General features: G+C 41.2%; 1 protein-coding gene across 12 annotated transcripts in view; it reads right to left on the reverse strand.

Moving 5' to 3' along the window:
- Positions 1-626: 626 nt before the first annotated feature.
- LOC141058255 (synaptotagmin-2-like) overlaps positions 627-23,724 on the reverse strand; it is a 140,651-nt gene continuing 117,553 nt past the window's right edge. For all 12 annotated transcript variants that reach the window (XM_073554438.1, XM_073554428.1, XM_073554437.1 and 9 more), the window contains 3 exons: positions 20,259-20,378; positions 9,814-9,925; positions 627-1,164 (listed from right to left, as the gene is read on the reverse strand). In XM_073554438.1, the coding sequence (XP_073410539.1) occupies positions 863-1,164; positions 9,814-9,925; positions 20,259-20,378 (534 nt within the window). In that variant the 3' untranslated portion in view covers positions 627-862. The remainder of the gene's footprint in view (positions 1,165-9,813; positions 9,926-20,258; positions 20,379-23,724) is intronic.

Genomic DNA, 23,724 nt, shown 5'->3' on the forward strand with positions numbered 1-23,724 from the left:
TTCTGGGTAACTTTGCAAGGTATCATGGTCTATCCCAGCCCCCTTTCTCTCTTCAGTCGGCCATTCCTTTCAAGTCTGCATATTGGAAGCTCCTCATCGCTTTACTCCCCTTGTGACAGCATTGGTGGTATGTAATCACCTTCTCTGTATATGATTTCTGTCTTATCTTAGTTAGCTTAGTTATAACCCCTGCTCAGCTAGTAGATCAGATTGTATGTTATGTGTACTGTATATTTCCAGGAACCCAATACTGATCCTATGTATCTGTTTCTGTTGTAGTTTTACCACAAATCTATATACCTACGTTCAATAAACCACAGATTCAACTACAGTCTCTCTTATTGGACCAGGCTATAGCGGTTTAGCTGCTTGTTAAGCTATATGAATCCCGTTCATTTAGTGAGGACATGACAGTTTCCAAGAGTGTTTGTCGCCAGGATACCCTTCTCATGTGAGATCGATGTATACAGACTATTTATATCAAGTGTTACTAGTGTCTAGAGTTGTTTTTATGGATTTAATTTGCCTCTGACATACTGTATTGAACTGAGACCAAGATAAACCATACCATTGCATGACAAGGGTGTGCATATATTAGAAGTTAGCGATGCACAGGTAGTCATAACTAATGGCCGACATTCATTTATTCTTATGTTGCATAACAAAATTCACATACACCATATATTTAATCAGTGTAACACCATGCTTTTCAATTGTAACTCTATTGCCTGTTAGTTTAATATTGCCACTTTCTGTAATCTTCTTTAATTGGTTCTCCATAAATGTGAATAACCTTTGTCCACAAAGCTGACAATCTAGTTCACAGTAACAGAAATGGACAGCAGTCTTCCGATTTATTGCATTAAATATAGAGAGGATGCCATTCAGCTACTGGCTGACGTAGAGAATGTATCATTAAATCCCAATGATGATCTTTTAAATTGGTCTTTTGGTTGCCCAGTGTAGTTTGCCCAATAAGCTTCTTCCCAGTGGATAAAGTTTCATACAGCGAGATAAGGATCAAGCAGTGTGTTGTACCGGGGTCAGGAAGACTAAAAAGAAAAGTCTCATTGAACACTGTTACTTTTGATTTTGCTCGTAGACTTGATTTCTGATGCTTTTGCTTATGTTGATTGCTAAATACATCTATTCTTGCATACACATCTAAAAAGGAAAGACAAAAAAAAATATTGAGATGATAGAAAACGAGTTTAAAAGTTACATGGCATAATACAAACCCAAGCTCGGACTGGCCCACGGGAGGACAGGTGAATTCCACGGTGGGCCCCTGTGCAGGAGAAAGTCTCTTACCTCTCAACATGCGCAGTAATTGGCCCAATACATTTGATTCATCAGACATGGTTAGTATATCACCAATCATTCAACAAACTGTCAACTTTTTATATAGAAGCAAGGATGAAGGTTAAGTAATATTTGCATGCAGCTGAACAGTGGACCCACAGAGTCAATGTGACTGATGGGTCCTTGCCATCCCAGTCTGACACTGTACAAACCCATATAGACTATGCCTCTTTAGCACAGTCTTTTTATGCATAGTCATGTGACTTAGTAGAAAATGGGCTATCCAGCTCCTTGTCATTAATACCACTTTTCCAGCATTTTACTAACGCACCTTTTTTTTTTTATGTGTTGCACCCATCAATTTCTAAATGAGCTACATTTTTCTAATTTAAAGTGAAAATTGTCTAACATTCAACTTCTGTTTTGCGTCCTATGTTCTACTGTGAATACAATATGTCTCTAAGAAATTTCCAAATCATTGCAGTCTTAATTTCTTTACATTTTACACAGCGTCCCATCATTTTTTGAATTATGTTTGCATGTAATAATGACATTTTGCCACTGATTGGCAGCTTTCTGTGTACAATGACAGAAATAGCAATGCAGGGGATAGGGTTGGACTAGGAGGCACATGGTCAGTTGTCCTGTAATGATAATCTCCTGTTGATAAAACACTTATTGTATTATGACAGCAAAACACAGCCCAGTAAGTGACACATCGCTGTAATCAGATACTCTGCTGCTCTTACATCATGGTGCTGTCAGATTACAAAGCAAAAATCTGCTGACTAGAGTTGAGCGATACCGTCCGATACTTCAAAGTATCGGATCGGAATGGATCGGCCGATCTTAAAAAAAAAAAAGTATCGGTATCGCCGATTCCGAAAGTCCCATTCAAGTCTATGGGACTTCCGGTATCGGAATAAGAAAAACCCTGTTTTTGCCTTGTACAGCCTCTCTGGGGTCTGTACGGGCCTTTCGGGGGGCTGTGCCGGCCTGCCAGGGGGTCTGTGCAGGCTCCGGTGGTCTGTGCCGGCCTGCCGGGGGGCTGTGCCGGCCTGCCGGTGGTCTGTGCAGGCTCCGGTGGGCTGTGCCGGCCTGCCGGGGGGCTGTGCAGGCTCCGGTGGGCTGTGCCGGCCTGCCGGGGGGCTGTGTCGGCCTGCTGGTGGTCTGTGCAGGCTCCGGTGGGCTGTGCCGGCCTGCCGGGGGGCTGTGCCGGCCTGCCGGTGGTCTGTGCAAGCTTCGGGGGTCTGTGCAGGCATCGTCCGATGGGACTACAAGTCCCATCGGGCGATGCCTGCTACCATGACAGTGATTGACACATTAGCCAATGATGGGACAGTAGTAGTCCCATCATCCGGCTAATGTGTTGAATGTAAAAAAAAATAAATAAATAAAAAAAAATAAAAAAATTACATGCTACATACATGCTACATACATACAGCATGCATACTACATACATGCTACATACATACTACATACATGCTACATTCATACTACATATATACTACATGCAACATACATACTACATATATACTACATGCATGCAACATGCATACTACATATATACTACATGCAACATACATACTACATATATACTACATGCATGCAACATGCATACTACATATATACTACATGCTACATACATACTACATATATGCTACATTCATACTACATATATACTACATGCATGCTACATACATACTACATGCTACATACATACTACATATATGCTACATACATACTGCATGCTACATACATACTGCATGCTACATACATACTGCATGCTACATACATACTACATGCTACATACATACTACATGCTACATACATACCACATATATACTACATACATACTACATGCATGCTACATGCTACATACATACCACATACATACTACATACATACTACATGCATGCTACATGCATGCTACATGCTACATACATAACACATATATACTACATGCATGCTACATACATACTACATACCACATACATACTACATACATACTACATACATACTACATGCTACATACATACTACATATATACTACATGCATGCTACATACATGCTACATACATACTACATGCTACATACATACTACATATATACTACATGCATGCTACATACATACTACATGCTACATACATACCACATACATACTACATATATACTACATGCATGCTACATACATACTGCATGCTACATACATACTACATATATACTACATGCATGCTACATACATACTACATGCTACATACATACCACATACATACTACATATATACTACATGCATGCTACATACATACTGCATGCTACATGCATGCTACATACATTCTACATACATGCTACATACATACCACATATATACTACATACATACTACATACAATACATTCATACAATACATACATAGACATACAGTACATATAACATAGAGTAACATACTTACCAATACTTGTCACATTGTTCCCCGAAGCCATTGTCTTTTACGGAATAAATATTAACATAACAAACCACAAAAATACTCACCCACGATCCGAAGCAGTCCACGAGTGTGTCCCACGACGATCTTGGGTAGAGAACGGCAGCATCAGCTGATGCTGCCGTTCTCTACGGGCTGCAGGAATCCAATGACGGAAGGTAGGTATCCTTCCGCACTGTATTCCTCCGCCACTTAAAAAAAAAAAGTCCCTAGTCTCACTTTATGCCATTGCTGTGTGGGAATTTCCCACGCAGCAATTGCATAAAGTGAGACTAGGGACTTTTTTTTTTTTAAGTGGCGGAGGAATACAGTGCGGAAGGATACCTACCTTCCGTCATTGGATTCCTGCAGCCCGTAGAGAACGGCAGCATCAGCTGATGCTGCCGTTCTCTACCCAAGATCGTCGTGGGACACAATCGTGGACTGCTTCGGATCGTGGGTGAGTATTTTTGTGGTTTGTTATGTTAATATTTATTCCGTAAAAGACAATGGCTTCGGGGAACAATGTGACAAGTATTGGTAAGTATGTTACTCTATGTTATATGTACTGTATGTCTATGTATGTATTGTATGAATGTATTGTATGTAGTATTGATGTAGTATACAGTATATGTGGTATGTATGTAGCATGTAGTATGTATGTAGTATGTATGTAGCATGCATGTAGCATGCAGTATGTATGTAGCATGCATGTAGTATATATGTAGTATGTATGTAGCATGTAGTATGTATGTAGTATGTATGTAGCATGCATGTAGCATGTAGTATGTATGTAGCATGCATGTAGTATATATGTAGTATGTATGTAGCATGTAGTATGTATGTAGTATGTATGTAGCATGCATGTAGCATGCAGTATGTATGTAGCATGCATGTAGTATATATGTAGTATGTATGTAGCATGTAGTATGTATGTAGTATGTATGTAGTATGTATGTAGCATGTAGTATGTATGTAGCATGCATGTAGTTTATATGTGTTATGTATGTAGCATGCATGTAGTTTATATGTGTTATGTATGTAGCATGCATGTAGTATGTATGTAGTATGTATGTAGTATGTATGTAGCATGCATGTAGTATGTATGTAGTATATATGTGGTATGTATGTAGTATGTATGTAGTATGTATGTAGCATGCATGTAGTATGTATGTAGTATATATGTGGTATGTATGTAGTATGTATGTAGTATGTATGTAGCATGCAGTATGTATGTAGCATGCATGTAGTATGTATGTAGTATATATGTGGTATGTATGTAGCATGTAGTATGTATGTAGCATGCATGTAGTGTATATGTAGTATGTATGTAGCATGTAGTATGTATGTAGCATGCATGTAGTATGTATGTAGTATGTATGTAGTATTTTTTTTTTTTTTTTTAACATTTAACACATTAGCCGGATGATGGGACTACTACTGTCCCATCATTGGCTAATGTGTCAATCACTGTCATGGTAGCAGGCATCGCCAGATGGGACTTATAGTCCCATCGGACGATGCTTGCACAGACCCCCGGACATCAGCACAGCCCCCCGGCAGGCCGGCACAGCCCCCCGGCAGGCCGGTACAGACCCCCACAGGGTGCACAGACCACCGGCAGGCCGGCACAGCCCCCCGGCAGGCCGGTACAGACCCCGGGCAGTCCACACAGCCCCCCGGCAGGCCGGTACAGACCCCCACAGGGTGCACAGACCACCGGCAGGCCGGCACAGCCCCCCGGCAGGCCGGTACAGACCCCCACAGGGTGCACAGACCACCGGCAGGCCGGCACAGCCCCCCGGCAGGCCGGTACAGACCCCGGGCAGTCCACACAGCCCCCCGGCAGGTCGGCAGAGACCCCCGGAAGGCCCGAAATGACGGCGCATCATGATGCGCACACACCGCGCATCATGATGACGTCATTTCGGCTGTCAATCAACTTTGAACTTCTGATTCCGATGCCGACTTCCGATATTGAAAAAATATCGGAAGTAGGTATCGGAATTCCGATACAGCAAGTATCGGCCGATACCCGATACTTGCGGTATCGGAATGCTCAACACTACTGCTGACTGATTCCTTTAAAACTGGGCAATTTCTGCATAAAAATGTGTTTTCTTCTAGAGAGCACTCTGTTTGCTGGTGTAGACAATCCAATAGAGGTTTCAAATACAACCTCTAATGCAGGGGAAAACATAGGCCCCAATTTACTGAACAGGTTTTGCCAGTTTTCTGATGTAAAACTGCTTGATACATCACAAACCTAAAGTTGCACAAATATTTTGCGACTTTTGGCATTTTTACGCCACTCCCGACCAGCTCAACAAACTTTTTTAAACAGTTGTCAGAGTTCTGACAGGGTGTGGGCATTCCGGCCGTACAATTCCGTCATAACGCATCCAAAAAAAGGTGGCAGAAAATACAACAGCCTCTGACTGAAGTACATTTTTGGTGGTGGTGCACGGCAGCTGAAATCCTTTAACCCCTTCACCCCCAAGGGTGGTTTGCACGTTCATGACCGGGAGATTCTGACATTGTTTTCTCGTGACATATTGTACTTCATGATAGTGGTAAAATTTCATTCAAATAACTTGCGTTTATTTGAGAAAAATGGAAATTTGGCGAAAATTTTGAAAATTTCGCAATTTTCCAACTTTGAATTTTTATGCCCTTAAATCACAGAGATACGGCACACAAAAAACTTGATAAGTAACATTTCCCACATGTTTACTTTACATCAGCACAATTTTGGAACCAAAATTTTTTTTTGTTAGGAAGTTATAAGGGTTAAAAGTTGACCAGCGATTTCTCATTTTTGCAACACCATTATATTTTTACGGACCACATCACATTTGAAGCCACTTTGAGGGGTCTATACGATAGAAAATACCCAAAAGTGACACAATTCTAAAAACTGCACCCCCTTAAGGTGCTCAAAACCACATTCAAGAAGTTTATTAACCCTTTAGGTGCATCAGAGGAATTTTTTTGAATATTTAAAAAAAAATGAACATTAACTTTTTTTCACAAAAAAAATACTTCAGGTTCAATTATTTTTATTTTACCAAGGGTAACAGGAGAAATTGGACTGCAAAAGTTATTGTGCAATTTGTCCTGAGTACGCTGATACCTGATATGTGGGGGGAACGACTGTTTCAGCGCATGGCAGAGCTCAGAAGGGAAGGAGCGCCGTTTGACTTTTTCAATGCAAAATTGGCTGGAATTCAGATCGGACGCCATGTCACGTTTGGAGAGTCCCTGATGTACCTAAACAGTGGATACCCCCTACAAGTGACCCCATTTTTGAAACTAGACCCCCCCAAGGAACTTATCTAGATGTGTGGTGAGAACTTTGAACCCCCAAGGGCTTCACAGAAGTTTATAACATACAGCCGTACAATTAAAAAATCATATTTTTTCCACAAAAATGATCTTTTAACCCTCAATTCTTAATTTTCCAAGGGTAACAGGACCCTAAAAGTTATTGTGCAATTTGTCCTGAGTACGCTGATACCCCACATGTGGGGGTAAACCACTATTTGGGCGCATGGCAGAGCTCGGAAGGGAAGCAGCGCCATTTGACGTTTTTGGCTGGAATTGAGATCGGACACCATGTCGCGATTGGAAAACCCCTGATGTACCAAAACAGTGGAAACCCCCACAAATGACACCATTTTGTAAACTAGACCCCCCAAGGAACTTATCTAGATGTGTGGTGAGCACTTTGAACCCCCCAGTGCTTCACAGAAGTTTATAACCCATATGTGGGAGAAAACTACTGTATGGGCACACGTCGGGGCTCGGAAGGGAAGTAGTGACATTTTGGAATGCAGGCTTTGATGGATTGGTCTGCGGGTGTCATGTGCGTTTGGAGAGCCCCTGATGTACCTAAACTATTGAAACTCCCCACAAGTGACCCCATTTTGGACACTAGACCCCCCACGGAACTTATCTAGATGTGTGGTGAGCACTTTGAACCCCCAAGTGCTTCACAGAAGTTTATAACGCTCGGACGTGAAAATAAAAAGATCATTTTTTTCCACAAAAATGATATTTTTGCCCCCAATTTTTTATTTTCCTAAGGGTAACAGGAGAAATTGGACCCCAAAAATTGTTTTGCAATTTGTCCTGAGTAGGCTGATACCCTACGTGTGGGGGTAAAACACTGTTTGGGCGCATGGCAGAGCTTGGAAGGGAAGGAGCACCATTTGACTTTTTCAACTCAGAATTGGCTGGAATTGAGATCAGACGCCATGTTGCATTTGGAGAGCCCCTGATGTGCCCAAACAGTGGAAACCCTCAATTCTAACTCCAACCCGAACCCCAACACACCCCTAACCCTAATATCAGCCCTAACCCTAGCCCTAACCCTCATGGGAAAATGGAAACAAATACATTTTTTTATTTTATTATTTTTCCCTAACTAAGGGGGTGATAACAGGGGGTTTGATTTACTATTTATGGCGGTTTTTATATTTGGCAGCTGTCACACGCTAAAAGACGCTTTTTATTGTAAAAATAGTTTTTGCATCACCACATATTGAGAGCTATAATTTTTCCGTATTTTGACCCACCGAGTCATGTGAGGTCTTATTTTTTGCGGGACGAGTTGACGTTTTTATTGGTACCATTTTCGGGCACGTGACATTTTTTGATCGCTTTTTATTCCGATTTTTGGGACGCAGAATGAACAAAAACCAGCGTTTCATGAATTTCTTTTGGGGGGGGTGCGTTTACACCGTTCCGAGTGCGGTAAAATTGATAAAGCGGTTTTATTCTTCGGGTCAGTACGGTTACAGCAATACCTCATTTAGGTCATTTTTTTATGTTTTGGTGGTTTTATGCAATGAAAACTATTTTTTATAAAAAATAATTATTTTTGCATCGTTTTATTCTGCGAGCTATAACTTTTTTATTTTTTCGCTGATGATGCTGTGTGGCGGCTCGTTTTTTGCGGGACAAGATGACGTTTTCAGCGGTACCATGGATATTTATATGTGTCTTTTTGATCGCGCGTTATTACACTTTTTGCTTGGCGGTATGATAAATCATTTTTTGCTTCGTTTTTTATTTTTATTTTTTAAGGGGTTTGCTAAAGGGGTTAACTAATAGGACAGTTTTATAGGGCGGGTCGTTATGGACGCGGCGATACCAAATATATGTACTTTTATTGTTTTGTTTTATTTTATTTCCAAAAAATGGATTTATTGGGGGAATATTTTTTTTTTTTTCTAATTTATTTGGCGATTTTTTTTAAAATTATTTTAACACTTTTTTTTTTTTTAACTTTATTACATAGTCCCAGGTGGGACATCACTGTCCTGTGACAGATCGCTGATCTGTCACATCACAGATCACTGTGACAGATCAGCGATCTGTCACAGGCACTACTGCAGACTTCCTCATGCCTGCGCTTTGCAGGCACTGAGGAAGCCAGCTCCCTACAGGCCCCCGAAGGCCCCCGTCGCCATCTTGGATTCGGGGGCCTGCAGGAAAGGAGACCCCTGCAGCAGCGCTGCACATTGCGCTGCCGTGGGGGGCTCAGGGAAGCACGGAGGGAGCCCCCTCCCTGCCGATGCTTCCCTTTAACCCCCGGTACACCGTGATCATGTTTGATCGCGGTGTGCAAGGGGTTAACGTGTCGGGGGTGGTCCGTGACCGCCCCTGACACATTGTGCCGGGTGTCAGCTGTGATAATCAGCTGACACCTGGCCGCGATCAGCGGCGCTCACCATGTGGGCACCGCTGATCGCGCTAGACGTACTATCCCGTCCATGGGCATAGGGGCCCAGGTCCCATGGATGGGATAGTACGTCTGATGTCAGAAAGGGGTTAAGAGATCCATACCTGTTAAAGAAAGACGCACTGAAGTAAAATTCACCAAATTCTTTAAGACTGGTAGACAAAATGCCAGTATCAATGAATCGGGGCCAGAATCTCAGACTGATACAGTGAAAAGTATGATAATTCTGATCAATACTTTACACCCTGGAAACGCCATGTAATAAATTGTATCATAGTTCGGTCTACTGATTAAATACATACCCCTCTCCTTAATAATGCTGGATGAGCTTGTTTTAAACTTTAATATCCCAACTTCTATTTTCTGTGCTGTAGGAAGACACTTCAGTGAGATTAGGGCCTCTCCGATGATGTCCTGATGTAAAAACAAAAAAAAAAAATGACACAATGGAACATAGTTAAATATAACGGATTGGAAGTCATTTTTCTACAGTCCAAAACTTTTCAACAAATTGAGCAAAATTCGCCCTTGAATCTCAAACATTTTGGTAACTAAGCATTTTGGAAAACAGCAAAAGAGCAAAAATGTTTACCCGTCCAGGCCTCCAGACAAATGCACCATCAGGATGCAGTGGACCCATATAATTAAGATAGCAACACAGGTGCAAGAATACCGATGAAACATCCGCTCACAGCCTACCAATACATGGAGGGGGTGGCTGCCTGGTATGTTAATGCACAATAAAAAACTTGTATTCGGTCTTGTAAACTGCAGTGTCTGTTCGCATGGCATGCATTTTGATAGCGCTGGGCAGCCCGCCTGAGCTAATAGAAGGGTGTCACTACTAGGCTGGCCTGGATGCTGTGCATGGCCATAGTGTGAACAGTGCCGCATACAAGTTTTTTGTTGTGCATTAACATACCAGGCAGCCGCCCCCTCCATGTATTGGTAGGCTGCGAGCGGCTGTTTCATCGGTATTCTTGCACCTGTGTTGCCATCTTAATTATATGGGTCCACTGCATCCTGATGTGCATTTGTCTGGAGGCCTGGACGGGCAAACCTTTTTGCTCTTTTGCTGTTTTCTATTATTGGAGGATTTTTAAGTCCTCTTTCTGTGCTATTTCAGTAACTAAGCATTTTGGTAGCCAGTGCGCTCCTGATGATTGACATTTGGGACCTTCAGCATAGTTGCTCCACTAGCCCAAAGTGGAAACTGAAATGCTGTACCCAATGAGGAGCGCAAAGTTACTGAAGTTGGCTAGATCCAATGATCAGGTCATCTACAGAGCAGCGCTTAAACTCTTTTGCAAGGAGCTTGTAAGTGTTTCACCAATTGATTAAGAAACCATCTACCGCTGACTGCATTGGTAGGCAGTAATCTAGGCAACAATGTGTAAACTATTGATCAAAATCCCTGCGTTCTTAAGAACAGAGAGCATTTCAAGAGTATTTTCAATTTTATTCATTTTCTGAGCGAACTTCTTTTAGTTGTAGTCGCCTCCAACGTCCAATAGCGGGAAGCTTCTTCTTGTTGTAATAGTACATGAGGCACAGTTTACCATGTGGACACCTTTATGGATCCCTTAAATATTACTGGCAAAGGCGCCCCCTAGCTGATAATGAGTAGAGATGAGCGAACATCATCCGTTCCCTCCTTATTCGGCAAGCTATAGCGCTTACCGAAGAAGCTGCATCGGTAACCCGGATACCTGGAGCGGTCCCGATTCGGCGCAGCAGCTGCATGTGTTGCGGCTGTGTGACAGTCACATGGAGAGAAATGAAAAATTGTGGATCATGCCCATGGTTTTTGCTCGAATATCCCCTGAACAGCTTACACACAAGTGTATTTCTTTTCATGGCACCGGTTCCATTATGTCTGACAAAATGGAAATTAATAGTGGGATCAGGTCACAAACAGTCAAATATATCAATGGGGTAATGTGGTGAAGGCATTAGCTTCGATTTTTTAGGACCTGGAGATATTAAGGTATGTGCACACAACTTCTTTTCCAGGTGAGGGAGCCCAATTTTTCAAATTGGAAACATTTTCATGAAGTGCTGGTGATTTTTTTTCTGTGTCTTTTTAGATATCTGCACAAAATGTCTTTAGGTGGATTCCACCCAGAATCCACCTGAAAAAGTGCCGCAAAAAATGGACATGATGCACAGCAATGTCAAAACGGCAATGCTGTGCGCTTGTTCTGGCTTATGTCACCTCTTTTAGCCACTTAAGGGTTTGGAAACCTTTGAGGGCTTAGAAGTAGTAACATGTTCATTCTTCGGGCAGCTTCGATTGGAAACCTCCCATTCTTTTTACGGAAGATACAGTAAAAAGATGGCGGAGCCGCTGTGAAAACAAAACCACCATCAGAGTCTCTTTAGGACAAAGGCTGCCAAATGTTTCTTCATGCAGCCTTATGTTATGTTAAGTGGTTACAAGACGTTCAAGAAACTGAACATATGAACAGCAAGTTGTCCTTTGAGTATTTTCTGGGCTGTTTTTCAGGGAGGTTTAAAGCAAGCATGCCTGAAAAAAATTATGTGCAAATACACATTTATTAGGCCAGAAAATGCACAAGGCCAACATCTGACCATCTTTTGTATAAACTAAAGCCTACTGAGCCGCAAAAGAGTAGGAACGAATTTCAACTTATTGATTGACTTTGTCAAGTCCTTCCTGAACCCCCATTTGCCTGCCATGGTAAGATTTGAAATACATTTCTTGTACTTTTCCAAGATTTGCTCCAATCTAGCAAGTGCGTTGATAATTTTTACTACGTAAATGCTGAAAATGACAAGGGCATAAAACCTTGTTCAAAATGCTATCATCGTCACTCATTGCATTACTATATTTCAGACAGGAAGGGATGGACCACCACCAATATCAAATGGACATCTCAAGGGTGCGGAATCCAGTAAAACTAAAATGGATGAAGATGAAGAGAAAGTATTTTTTGGCAAAATCTCATATCACCGTCAATTTCTGGGCTCATGAAACTCCTAGTCAAGTAACATGAGACATAGCCAAGGGAGAATTTTTCTTTTACTGCTTACATTGTGGTTTTGCTACATTCCGTGCCCTAGAGATATCTGTTTGATAGGGGTGGCAGTCCACTCTCTCCTAGTTTGAAGGACTATTCACTGGCAATGTTAAGGGTATGTTTCCACGGTCCGGATTACATCAGGATTAGCTGCAGATTGAACGCTGCTTACAGCTGCAGCGTTTAATCCGCAGCGTCCAGATGTTACAGCATAGTGGAGGGGATTAAGAAATCCCATCTCCACTATGCGTACTAAAACGCGGGTGACACACCCACGAATCCGAACATGCGTCGCATCTTTATAGAACGCAGCATGTCTATTTATCTTGTGGAGACGTAATAATCAGGGCTGTGGAGTCGGAGTCGGTATAAAATGGACCGACTCCGACTCCTAAAATATATAATAAATTGGGTACAGTAATTCAATGCAGGATGTGCTGAATATTTTTTCATAGGAATTTGGGAAAGTTATGAAATGTCCTATAAATGGCTGTTCTATTCCTGATCTAAGGCTACATTCACACACAGCGTTTTTCCTGCGTTTTTGAGGATACGTTTTTCAGTTGCAAAAGCAGATCAGCTTTTTAAAAAACCGCATCACCTGAAAGGTTTTTGAGCTCATAGATAATGTTTTCAATAGCAAAAGCAGATTAGAAATCTGCTCTATCCATTTATCCATATCTGTCTATCCATATCATATCTGTACCAAAAAGAATGAAAGCCGGATAGCACACAGACTAACACTCCTTTTTTTTTAGCACCAGTCAGGTACACCTCATAGCTGCCCAAAAGGACGCCCAGGACAGGAATTGCTCGTCTTCAGTAACATCAACAGATAGTTGGAATAAATAGACTGCATTCATCACCACATCTTCTTAAGGTGCAGGCTTTATTTTCAAGTGTAGGGGTGTGAAGTATGAGGTTCTGCAGCAGCTGAGGTGTGCAGTATGAAATTCTGCGGAACAGTATGAGATTCTGCCCCCAAGGTTTGATCCTGGCTACGCCCATAGTGTGAATGTAGCCAGAGGATCTAGGCTTTATCTTAGCTGAGATAAGTCATAGTGTGTGTGTGTGTGTGTGTGTGTGTGTGTGTGTGTGTGTGTGTGTGTGTGTGTGTATATATATATATATATATATATTACACACAGTACAGACCAAAAGTTTGGACACACCTTCTCAATCAAAGCGTTTTCTTTATTTTCATGACTATGAAAATTGTAGATTCACTCTGAAGGCATCAAAACTATGAATTAACACATGTGGAATTATATAATTAACAAAAAAGTGTGAAACAACTGAAAATATGTCTTATATTCTAGGTTCTTCAAAGTAGCCACCTTTTGCTTTGATTTCTGCTTTGCACACTCTTGGCATTCTCTTGATGAGCTTCAAGAGGTAGTCACCGGAAATGGTTTTCACTTCACAGGTGTGCCCTGTCAGGTTTAATAAGTGGGATTTCTTGCCTTATAAATGGGGTTGGGACCATCAGTTGTGTTGTGCAGAAGTCTGGTGGATACACAGCTGATAGTCCTACTGAATAGACTGTTAGAAATTGTATTATGGCAAGAAAAAAGCAGCTGAGTAAAGAAAAACGAGTGGCCATCAATACTTTAAGAAATGAAGGTCTGTCAGTCCGAAAAATTGGGAAAACTTTGAAAGTGTCCCCAAGTGCATTGGCAAAACCATCAAGCGCTACAAAGAAACTGGCTCACATGAGGACCGCCCCAGGAAAGGAAGACCAAGAGTAACCTCTGCAGCAGAGGATAAGTTCATCCGAGTCACCAGCCTCAGAAATCACAGGTTAACAGCAGCTCAGAATAGAGACCAGGTCAATGTCACACAGAGTTCTAGCAGCAGACACATCTCTACAACTGTTAAGAGGAGACTTTGTGCAGCAGGCCTTCATGGTAAAATAGCTGCTAGGAAACCACTGCTAAGGACAGGCCACAAGCAGAAGAGACTTGTTTGTGCTAGAGAACACAAGGAATGGACAATAGACCAGTGGAAATCTGTGCTTTGGTCTGATGAGTACAAATTTGAGATCTTTGGTTCCAACCACCATGTCTTTGTGCGACGCAGAAAAGGTGAACGGATGGACTCTACATGCCTGGTTCCCACCGTGAAGCATGGAGGAGGAGGTGTGATGGTGTGGGGGTGCTTTGCTGGTGACACTTTTGGGGATTTATTCAAAATTGAAGGCATACTGAACCAGCATGGCTGCCACAGCATCTTGCAGCGGCATGCTATTCCATCCGGTTTGTGTTTAGTTGGACCATCATTTATTTTCCAGCAGGACAATGACCCCCAAACACACCTCCAGGCTGTGTAAGGGCTATTTGACCAAGAAGGAGAGTGATGGGGTGCTACGCTAGATGACCTGGCCTCCAGAGTCACCAGACCTGAACCCAATCGAGATGGTTTGGGGTGAGCTGGACCGCAGAGTGAAGGCAAAAGGGCCAACAAGTGCTAAGCATCTCTGGGAACTCGTTCAAGACTGTTGGAAGACCATATCTGGTGACTACCACTTGAAGCTCATCAAGAGAATGCCAAGAGCGTGCAAAGCAGTAATCAAAGCAAAAGGTGGCTACTTTGAGAATCTAGAATATAAGACATATTTTCAGTTGTTTCACACTTTAATTATATAATTCCACATGTGTTAATTCATTGTTTTGATGCCTTCAGAGTGAATCTACAATTTTCATAGTCATGAAAAGAAAACTCTTTGAATGAGAAGGTGTGTCCAAACTTTCGTCTGTACCGTGTACATGTATACAGTGTATTACATATTTACAATTTATTACAGTTTGTGTTCTAAAGTTATATTCCAATAAATAGATATTATGTTCTATCTAAATATCTTGATTATTGGATCATAGAAATGATTTAATGTCTGATGTTCACATTGTACAACAATACATTTTTCACTTAAATATAAGCAATATATGTGGGAGTCGGTGTAAGGGAAATTGAGGAGTCGGAGTCGCAGGTTTGGCTTACCGACTCCACAGCCCTGGCAATAATACAGTCTATGGATATGATCTGGTGATTCCGTATGGTTCAATGAACACTTGCGGAATCACAGCGTGTAGAAACGGAGCGGCGCTTTGGGCGGAGCGGGCTTTCCGCTGCGTCCAAAGCGCCGGCAATCCGGACCATGGAAACATACCCTAAGTCTTCTGAGTAAACGGATACAGATACAGGTTGCACTCAAATCAAATACGAGTATATCATTGGCGTTGTGTCCACATAAGGTGAACCTTTGGTAATCTTCCTTGCTATCTACATATCACTTGACTAACCCTATGAGATTAATTTAGGACTTGTGTACACAACCTATTTTTTATACCCATTGTCAGGGAAAGACTCAGCAACAGGGGACATCTAGAAGGGGGCAAGTATCAGATCTCATCTTCTCTGCAAGTCCCAGAAAACTGAACTTTGAGTAGCAATTGTCTCTTCTCTTTGAAAGACAACTCCTAAACAAAACCAGGTGTTAAATATCTGAATATTCAGATGTATCTTGAAGGCCACATTCTTATTGGAACCTTGTTTGTCTTGGATTTATGTACACACCATGATTGTATGTGAACTCAGAATCAGGTGCTTTATCATGCTAGTTACTTTCCTAGTCTGTTACCCTGCAGGATGCTAAAAAAAAATAAAATTGGAGACAAAGAAAAAAAAAACACCTTTCAATATTGTATTACAAGCCGGAGATGTAAGAATAAAAGGTGGGTTTACATTTGTTGACCTGTGGCCATTAAACGATTGCCAGTTAGCTACATCCAAGATTATTGGTGGTTGTTGAATACATTGTTTAAGCTGCATTTATACCGTATAATTATCTGGAATGAAGCTGTCATAGGTTTACCGCAATAAAGAAGAGCCAGAATACCGCAGCGTCTGATTTCTCGTACTCCTGCACTGATTAGAAGCACTTCACCATCATATTAAACCATGCAGGTTTCTTTTAGCAGTGCAGGGGTTAATCTGCTCAGTTGAGAGCTCATGGAGGCTTTCCTACATTAAGGCTCTCAGCTGTGCGCTGTTAGCCATTCCCATCTCCTATCTAAACCGGGTCCTGGCTGGCACTCATTGTCAGAGGTAGCTTATGCTGTATGGATGATGGTGGATTTATCTGTGACTGTTACCAGGTTTTGAGTGTGTGATAATTCCCTTTCTTCTACTTGTTTGGTTTAACCCCAGCCTCTACTCCATGATGCATTCCTCTGTTATATGTGTATATTTGATATTTTTCGCTACCTCTGTTCATATTATCTTGTTAGTCTGGTTGGGGTATTATGGTACACTACTACTCCCCTCTTCCCCGAGTGGGGGAAGGGTACAGACTGAGGGTAGATTCAGGAGCTAAGGCAAGGTACGTGGCCCGGCATCATCACCATCATAAGTAATCTGGGAAGCAGGGCGACCTAGAGCTAGGGACAGGGAAGGAGCCCCTGGTGCCGAGACACCCGACAACAGAGTCATGACAGAAGCGCTCATAGAGTGAAAAGAATTTTAAGCTTGCTTAAAAAATTGTTCTCACTTCTACATCGTCCTGTGCACATTAACGTGTAGTCAATTGGCAGTCATTTAACAGCTACAGATCGACAAGCGGAAACCCACCCTAAGATAGGCCGACCGTACATTTAGGCACACAGAATAATAATTTGATTAATATTCTATGCACACAGAATAACGTTCTCGGCAGCATATATTTACACAGTATGATACACTGCCGAAAACAGTGACTTTTAAGGAAGTTGAAAAATTATTTCACCCAAAAGAACGAGTGTTTTGCTCATTCATCAAGGAATTGGAAAAATGTTTATGGTGCAGTCAGACAGCCATATAAATCGGACCCAGATCGGACTGCAGTGCATGTACTGGAAGCGACTCTCCCTATCCGAACGTGACAGTTTCATGTATTTCTATATAGCTACCACGTTTGGGTCGGGAGAGCTGCCGGGCTAGTCTTGTACTGTGGTCCAATCTCGGTCCAATTAATATGGCCTTCTGATTGCACCCTTAGACAGGCTGATAATCAGGAGATGAGCACTCCTAGGAAAGTTTGTAGCCAAGAAATTGGCCAGTGTAAATGAGCTCCAAGCTCAGAATGTCATGAGATTTCTCATTGTTCTGCGATGTGTACCACAAAATTAGAATGCAGCTAAAGAAGAAGAATAAATGTGCTTTAGTGACAAACCATTCTGGTGGACCTTAGCTGACCATTTATTACATGCATTATAGCACGAATTGTCGTACCAGTAAATATATATTTTACAAAATGTTCAAAATGGATTAAAAAATAGAAGCAGCGAGAACTTTATTGATTTCTTGCTGCTTCCATTCCGATTCTGTGAACTCCCCACAATGACTGGCTATAGCAGTCACATGTCCCCAAGACAGGAAATCATCGCTGCAGCAAAATGTAGAAGTTGGTGGGGAACTGGACAGCATTGGAACAAAAAAAAAAAACTAAACTATTTGACCCAGTCAGAGCTTTTTGAAGAAAATTTGCAACCATTGGTCAACCCTTTCAGTGTGGACTTTACTTACTACTATAGTATTCTTTTGCAATAGTCTCAACAGCTCACTGGGACTGGTGGTGGCCAAACCCAATCTTCACAGCAGCTCAAAATTAAAGGGGATTCCGGGCTGAAAATTTTTCTTTAAAATGTTGGGGAAAAATATGACGAGATAGTGTAAGAAAGAAATGAATGGCTAACGAGCCCAGGAAAATGGACAAAATATTAGATGCTACGTGAACATTATCACATTTACGCGTCTTAGGTTTTATTAACCCATCAGTATTTGTATTCAAAAAACAGGAACGTCTCCAAAACACAGGACAGGTGTCTGTCTTTCAATTATAGCTTTACTGCTGGGAAATACTGACCAAAAACTGACAAGTGTCTGAGCCCTAAGGATATTTCTAACAAAATTCCCTCACGGTTCTTTCAAAGATCCTAAATTTAAATGTAACATAACTTTAGATGCAATTTAAGAAAAGAATTCATCCTAAAAAGAATATGTAGTTTTACTTATTTAGTTGTCTATGGTCTAATTGGTAAGTAAGCAACGCTGTGAAAGTCAAATGTGAAAATCGGACACTTGATAACAAGACAGACAGGGCCAGTCAGAAAGTCAACTTTCTAACAAATGGCTTATGTTCTCATATCTTTATGATGTCTGGTTGAGGAAGCAAGAACTAATCAAAAGATCAACAGCACAAAATGTTATTCATTAACTTCTCGAAAGATATACATCGTAGCTGATACACATATAGCACTATCCAATGTGGCTAATCTAAAGGGAAAGTACATTCTAAAAAAAAAAATTTGCATAGAATAGGAACCTTTACTAGGCTATACGCACAACACATTCAGGTTACAATCAGCAGGTCTGATTAAATAGTTCCAAAGTGTGTGTGTGTGTGTGTGTGTATATATATAAATAAATGTTCTGCTGCAAATAAATTGTTTTTTTTGAATTTCCACCATAGACAGCATAAGAGCCATGTGATTGGCTTCAAGCTTGTTGTTTGACAGCAGAACAGTGACCTCAAAAATGCAACCAATGTCATTATGAACTATCTTCAGCTTAAAAGAACAGCAAGGAGTCCTTAAAGTGATGATATGGTCCCACAGTACGTCTGGGATTATGAAGAGACTCAAGGATTTACACGAAGATCTGTGGTTTGTGCTCCAAGATGTTTGGAGAAACCTACCTGCAGAGTTCCTTCAAAAACCGTGTAAGTGAACCTAGAAGACTTTTTGCTGTTCTGAAGGCAAAAGGGTGGTCACATCAAATATTGAGTTGATTTAGATATATTTTTGTTCATTCATTTTGCTAATTGATAAAAATCATTTTTCTGGGCATTCTTACTTTGTAGCATTTGTTTTCACACCTACCTAAAACTTTTGTACAGTGCCATAATATACAGTCATTATATATAGCTCAATGTGTGTGTGTGTTTGTGTATGTTTATATGTATGTGTGTATGTCCAGGATTAACATCACAAAACAATCACTGACCTCAGGGAGACCAGTCAAAGAAAACACTGCGGCAGCCGGCAAAGGCGCTCAATCAGTGAAATTCTAGGTACATTGCTCCCTGGGAAATATGAATATGCAAATAAAGTCCGTGGAGCCTCATTTAAGAGTCTCAAACACGGGACTAGCCAGATCTTCCTCCAGGGAAGGACCCAGCCAAGGAGTGGCTCCTTTCAGAAACCACCATTACCACCATATTAAGTGGCACATTTTGTGTGTTTGTTCATATCCCCGTGTGTGGTGAGTATCCCATGTCAGGGCCCCACCTTAGCAACTGTACGGCATATACTCTTTGGCGCCATCGCTCTCATTCTCTAAGTCCCCCTTGTTCACATCTGGCAATTGTCAATTTGCCTCCAACACTTTTCCTTTCACTTTTTCCCCCATTATGTACCTAGGGGCAAAATTGTTTGGCGAATTGGAACGCGTGGGGTTAAAATTTTGCCTCACAACATAGCCTATGGCGCTCTTGGGGTCCAGACGTGTGACTGTGCAAAATTTTGTGGCTGTAGCAGATGCCAATCCCGGACATACACACATACACATAAACACACACACACACATTGAGCTTTATATATTAGATATGTATACAGACTCACACATATCTACATACACATACCATATACTGTATACACAGTTCTTTATTGTACCTTTGTTTTCTCCTGCAAATCTTCATCGAATTCCAAAGTTTCAGAAGCTTTTAGATCCTTCAGCGCAGTCCTCGTCTCACCAATTAGAGTGTGTCTGGAATATTTGTCAAAATCTTTTACCTGTTTTGAGAAATACATCAAAGATAAAGTAAATTAATGTCTCATCTGTGAGTTTTCAATTCAAATATTCCTTTCTTATGGACTAGGAAATATTGAGTTTTAAAATATGCATTTAGACTGGTTGAAAATCAGCGAACAAACAGTTGCAAGAATTCTCATGGCCACTTTTCAGCCCGTATAAACATGACAGCGATCACCCAACGAACTAACATAATTCTTGTTTGTCACGTGATTACCTATGATTTTTTTTGGTGGAATAAAAGATCCAGAGGATGCGCTGCTGATGTTATGATCATACTGGTCCATACAGGATCACGATGGTTCTACTCCCACCTTTATTGGTCAACTTGTGTAAACAGGCCAGTAAGACCAGTTTTACACATCCACCACATTTCATGGTCTGATTATGGGCAGCAATAATTTATAGACTGGCCGCAGGTCTCCTGGCCATAATGACAGCTTTCTAGGCAATATATGTTAAGGATGTTAAGTTTGGGTGAGAAGCAAAGCATTTGACAAAGTATCTCATACAATCTTTATTGAAGAAGTGACTAAGTATGGCAGGGACAAGGCAACTGTTAGGTGGATTCATAACTGGCTTAGTGATCGGACCCAAAAAGTGGTCGTAAAAGGCTGCACATCCAGTTGGAAGAATGTCTCAAGTGGGGTACCACAGGGCTCTGTCCTGGGCCCTGTATTGTTCAACATCTTTATCAACGATTTAGATGAAGGAATTGAGGGTAAACTGATTAAATTTGCTGATGACACAAAGCTAGGAGGGATAGCTAATACTAGAGAAGAGAGAGAGGATTCAAAAAGATATAAATAAACTGGAGAAGTGGGCAGCAACTAACAGAATGGTTTTTAACAGGGAAAAATGCAAAGTACTACATCTGGGCAATAAAAATGAAAATAGCATATACAGAATGGGAGGAATAGGGCTAAGCAACAGCACATGTGAAAAAGACTTGGATATACTAATTGATCACAGACTGAATATGAGTCAATAGTGTGATGCAGCAGCAAAAAAGGCAAATGCAATTCTAGGATGTATTAACAGAAGCATACAGTCTAGATCATGTGAAGTCATTATTTCCCTCTACTCCTCTTTGGTCAGACCTCATCTGGAATATTGTGTCCAGTTTTGGGCACCACATTTTAAAAAAGACATCAACAAACTGGAGAAAGTTCAGAAAAGAGCGACCAGAATGGTGACCGGTCTGTAATCCCTGTCTTATGAGGAAAGGTTGCAGGATTTGGGATTGTTTAGTTTGCAAAAGAGAAGAGAGAAGACTGAGAGGAGACTTAATAGCTGTCTACAAATATCTAAAGGGCTGTCACATTGTAGAAGGATCAACTTTATTCTCATTTGCACAAGGAAAGACTAGAAGCCATGGGATGAAACTGAATGGGAGGAGACACAGATTAGATATTAGAAAAAACTTTTTGACAGTTAGAGTGATCAATGAGTGGAACAAGCTGCCACGAGAAGTGGCGAGTTCTCCTTCAATGGAAGTCTTCAAACAGAGGTTGGACAGACATCTGACTGGGATGATTTAGCAAAGCCTGCTTTGAGCAGGGGGTTGGACTAGATGGCCCAGGAGGTCCCTTCCAACTCTACGATTCTATGACCCACAGCCAGTCCATAATCCAACAATGAAGCACAGATGTGTGAAATCATCCTAAACAAGGACCAATCAACTTGTATATAGTTGGATACTCATTAATGGTCCTAGGCCATCCAATCTAACTGCTACTCAATCTAATGAAATGCTTCATTCCACAAGCATTCCCTTATGTCTGCATTCACACACATGGGCTGTGCTGTGAGGGAAAATCACAAAAACCCTGCGTCACTGTGATCTTCTCATTACTCCCCTGAGTTATCACTTTATTGGATAGGGTTTAATCTGCAAGACTGCACAGCCTCTATTAATGATCTGTGGTTTTGCAGGTGAACCATCCTTTTTGTTGAAACATTAAGCAAATATAAAGGGGAGCAGTGAAAAGCGGCACAAGGCTGCTGCAGTATAGAGCCGTAGCACTGCTGTGTGTCACTGTTACCTAACACTGACGGTAAATGATGATATAGGAAGTTTTCCCACAAATGATGCACACTGTAATCATTAGATCTCGGAATAATAAGTTGTTAAAGTAAAAAAATGTTCCTGTACTGAGAATCTTATAAATGTGTCCCTGCTGTGTACTGTGTAATGGCCGTGTCTGACCGTGCAGGAACATGGTCTGATAATGCAAAAGCACAGGTACATTTTTTCTAACATTATTTTTATTCTAAGATCAATTTAAAATAATCTCCGGAGGCAGAGTTATCTCCAGGCACCATCCTCCCCAGAGCCTGGAAGAGGTCATTTATATAAAGTGATAAAAGATGAATTCTCAACAAGTCATTTCCATGGTCATTCGCTCTCCCTCATATTCGCTGTTGTCTGCAGCAGGAGATATTGTGCCTCTCACCAACTATTTTTCTGCCCGCATGAAAGATCCGGCCAACAAGAGTTTTCTCATTTTGTCATTTGCTCATTGAGCATGTTTATACTAGAAATGAATTTTACGAACATTTCATTATCATCTCCGCATTTCATATGTGCTTACAGACAAGGAATTCAAATTCTTCTAACTCAAAAAATCCTATCCTGGCATTGGCTCATATTTGTCACCTTTCTGGTGAATGCTACCAATTCACGATTAATAATTCAAAAACGCTGACAGTTCACTTAAAGCGAAGCTACCTTAAAGGGGTATTCCCATCTCCAAGATCCTATCCAAACATGTAGTAGGTCTAATAATAGTAATAGTAGCAAACACCTCCAATTAGAAATGCAGTATAGTTCTTCTGATTCTCTATGTGTGTTTCCACAATTGCAGGCATTGCAGGACCTTAGGCATCCATGGTTACGACCACTGACATAGTGACAGTTAGCTAGTTGTTAGTGGTCGTAACCATGGATATCTAAGGTCCTGCAATGCCTGCATATGAGGAAAAAGACACAACAAATCCGCAAAACTATACTACAGTTCTAATTGGAGGTATTTGCTAATATTATTATTATTACACCTACTACATATTGGGATAGAATCTTGAAAAAAGGAATAACCCTTTAAGCTGATAGCAGGATAATGTAGAGGCAGAGATCATGATTCCAGTAATGTATCACTTACAGGGCTGCTTGCTGTAGTTTTGATCAAATCATTTTTATCAGCAGATCATCATCAGTAGTGGAATACTTGACTTGCTTCCACACAGTCCAACCACGCCCCCACCACTGACTGACAACTTTCTGCCTACAATTTAGATGAAAGCTGTCAATTAGTGGTCTGGGCAGGG

Source organism: Dendrobates tinctorius, unplaced genomic scaffold (genome assembly GCF_039654945.1).
Source record: "Dendrobates tinctorius isolate UK_male_01 unplaced genomic scaffold, ASM3965494v1 ptg000211l, whole genome shotgun sequence".
Classification (NCBI taxonomy): Eukaryota; Metazoa; Chordata; class Amphibia; order Anura; family Dendrobatidae; genus Dendrobates; species Dendrobates tinctorius.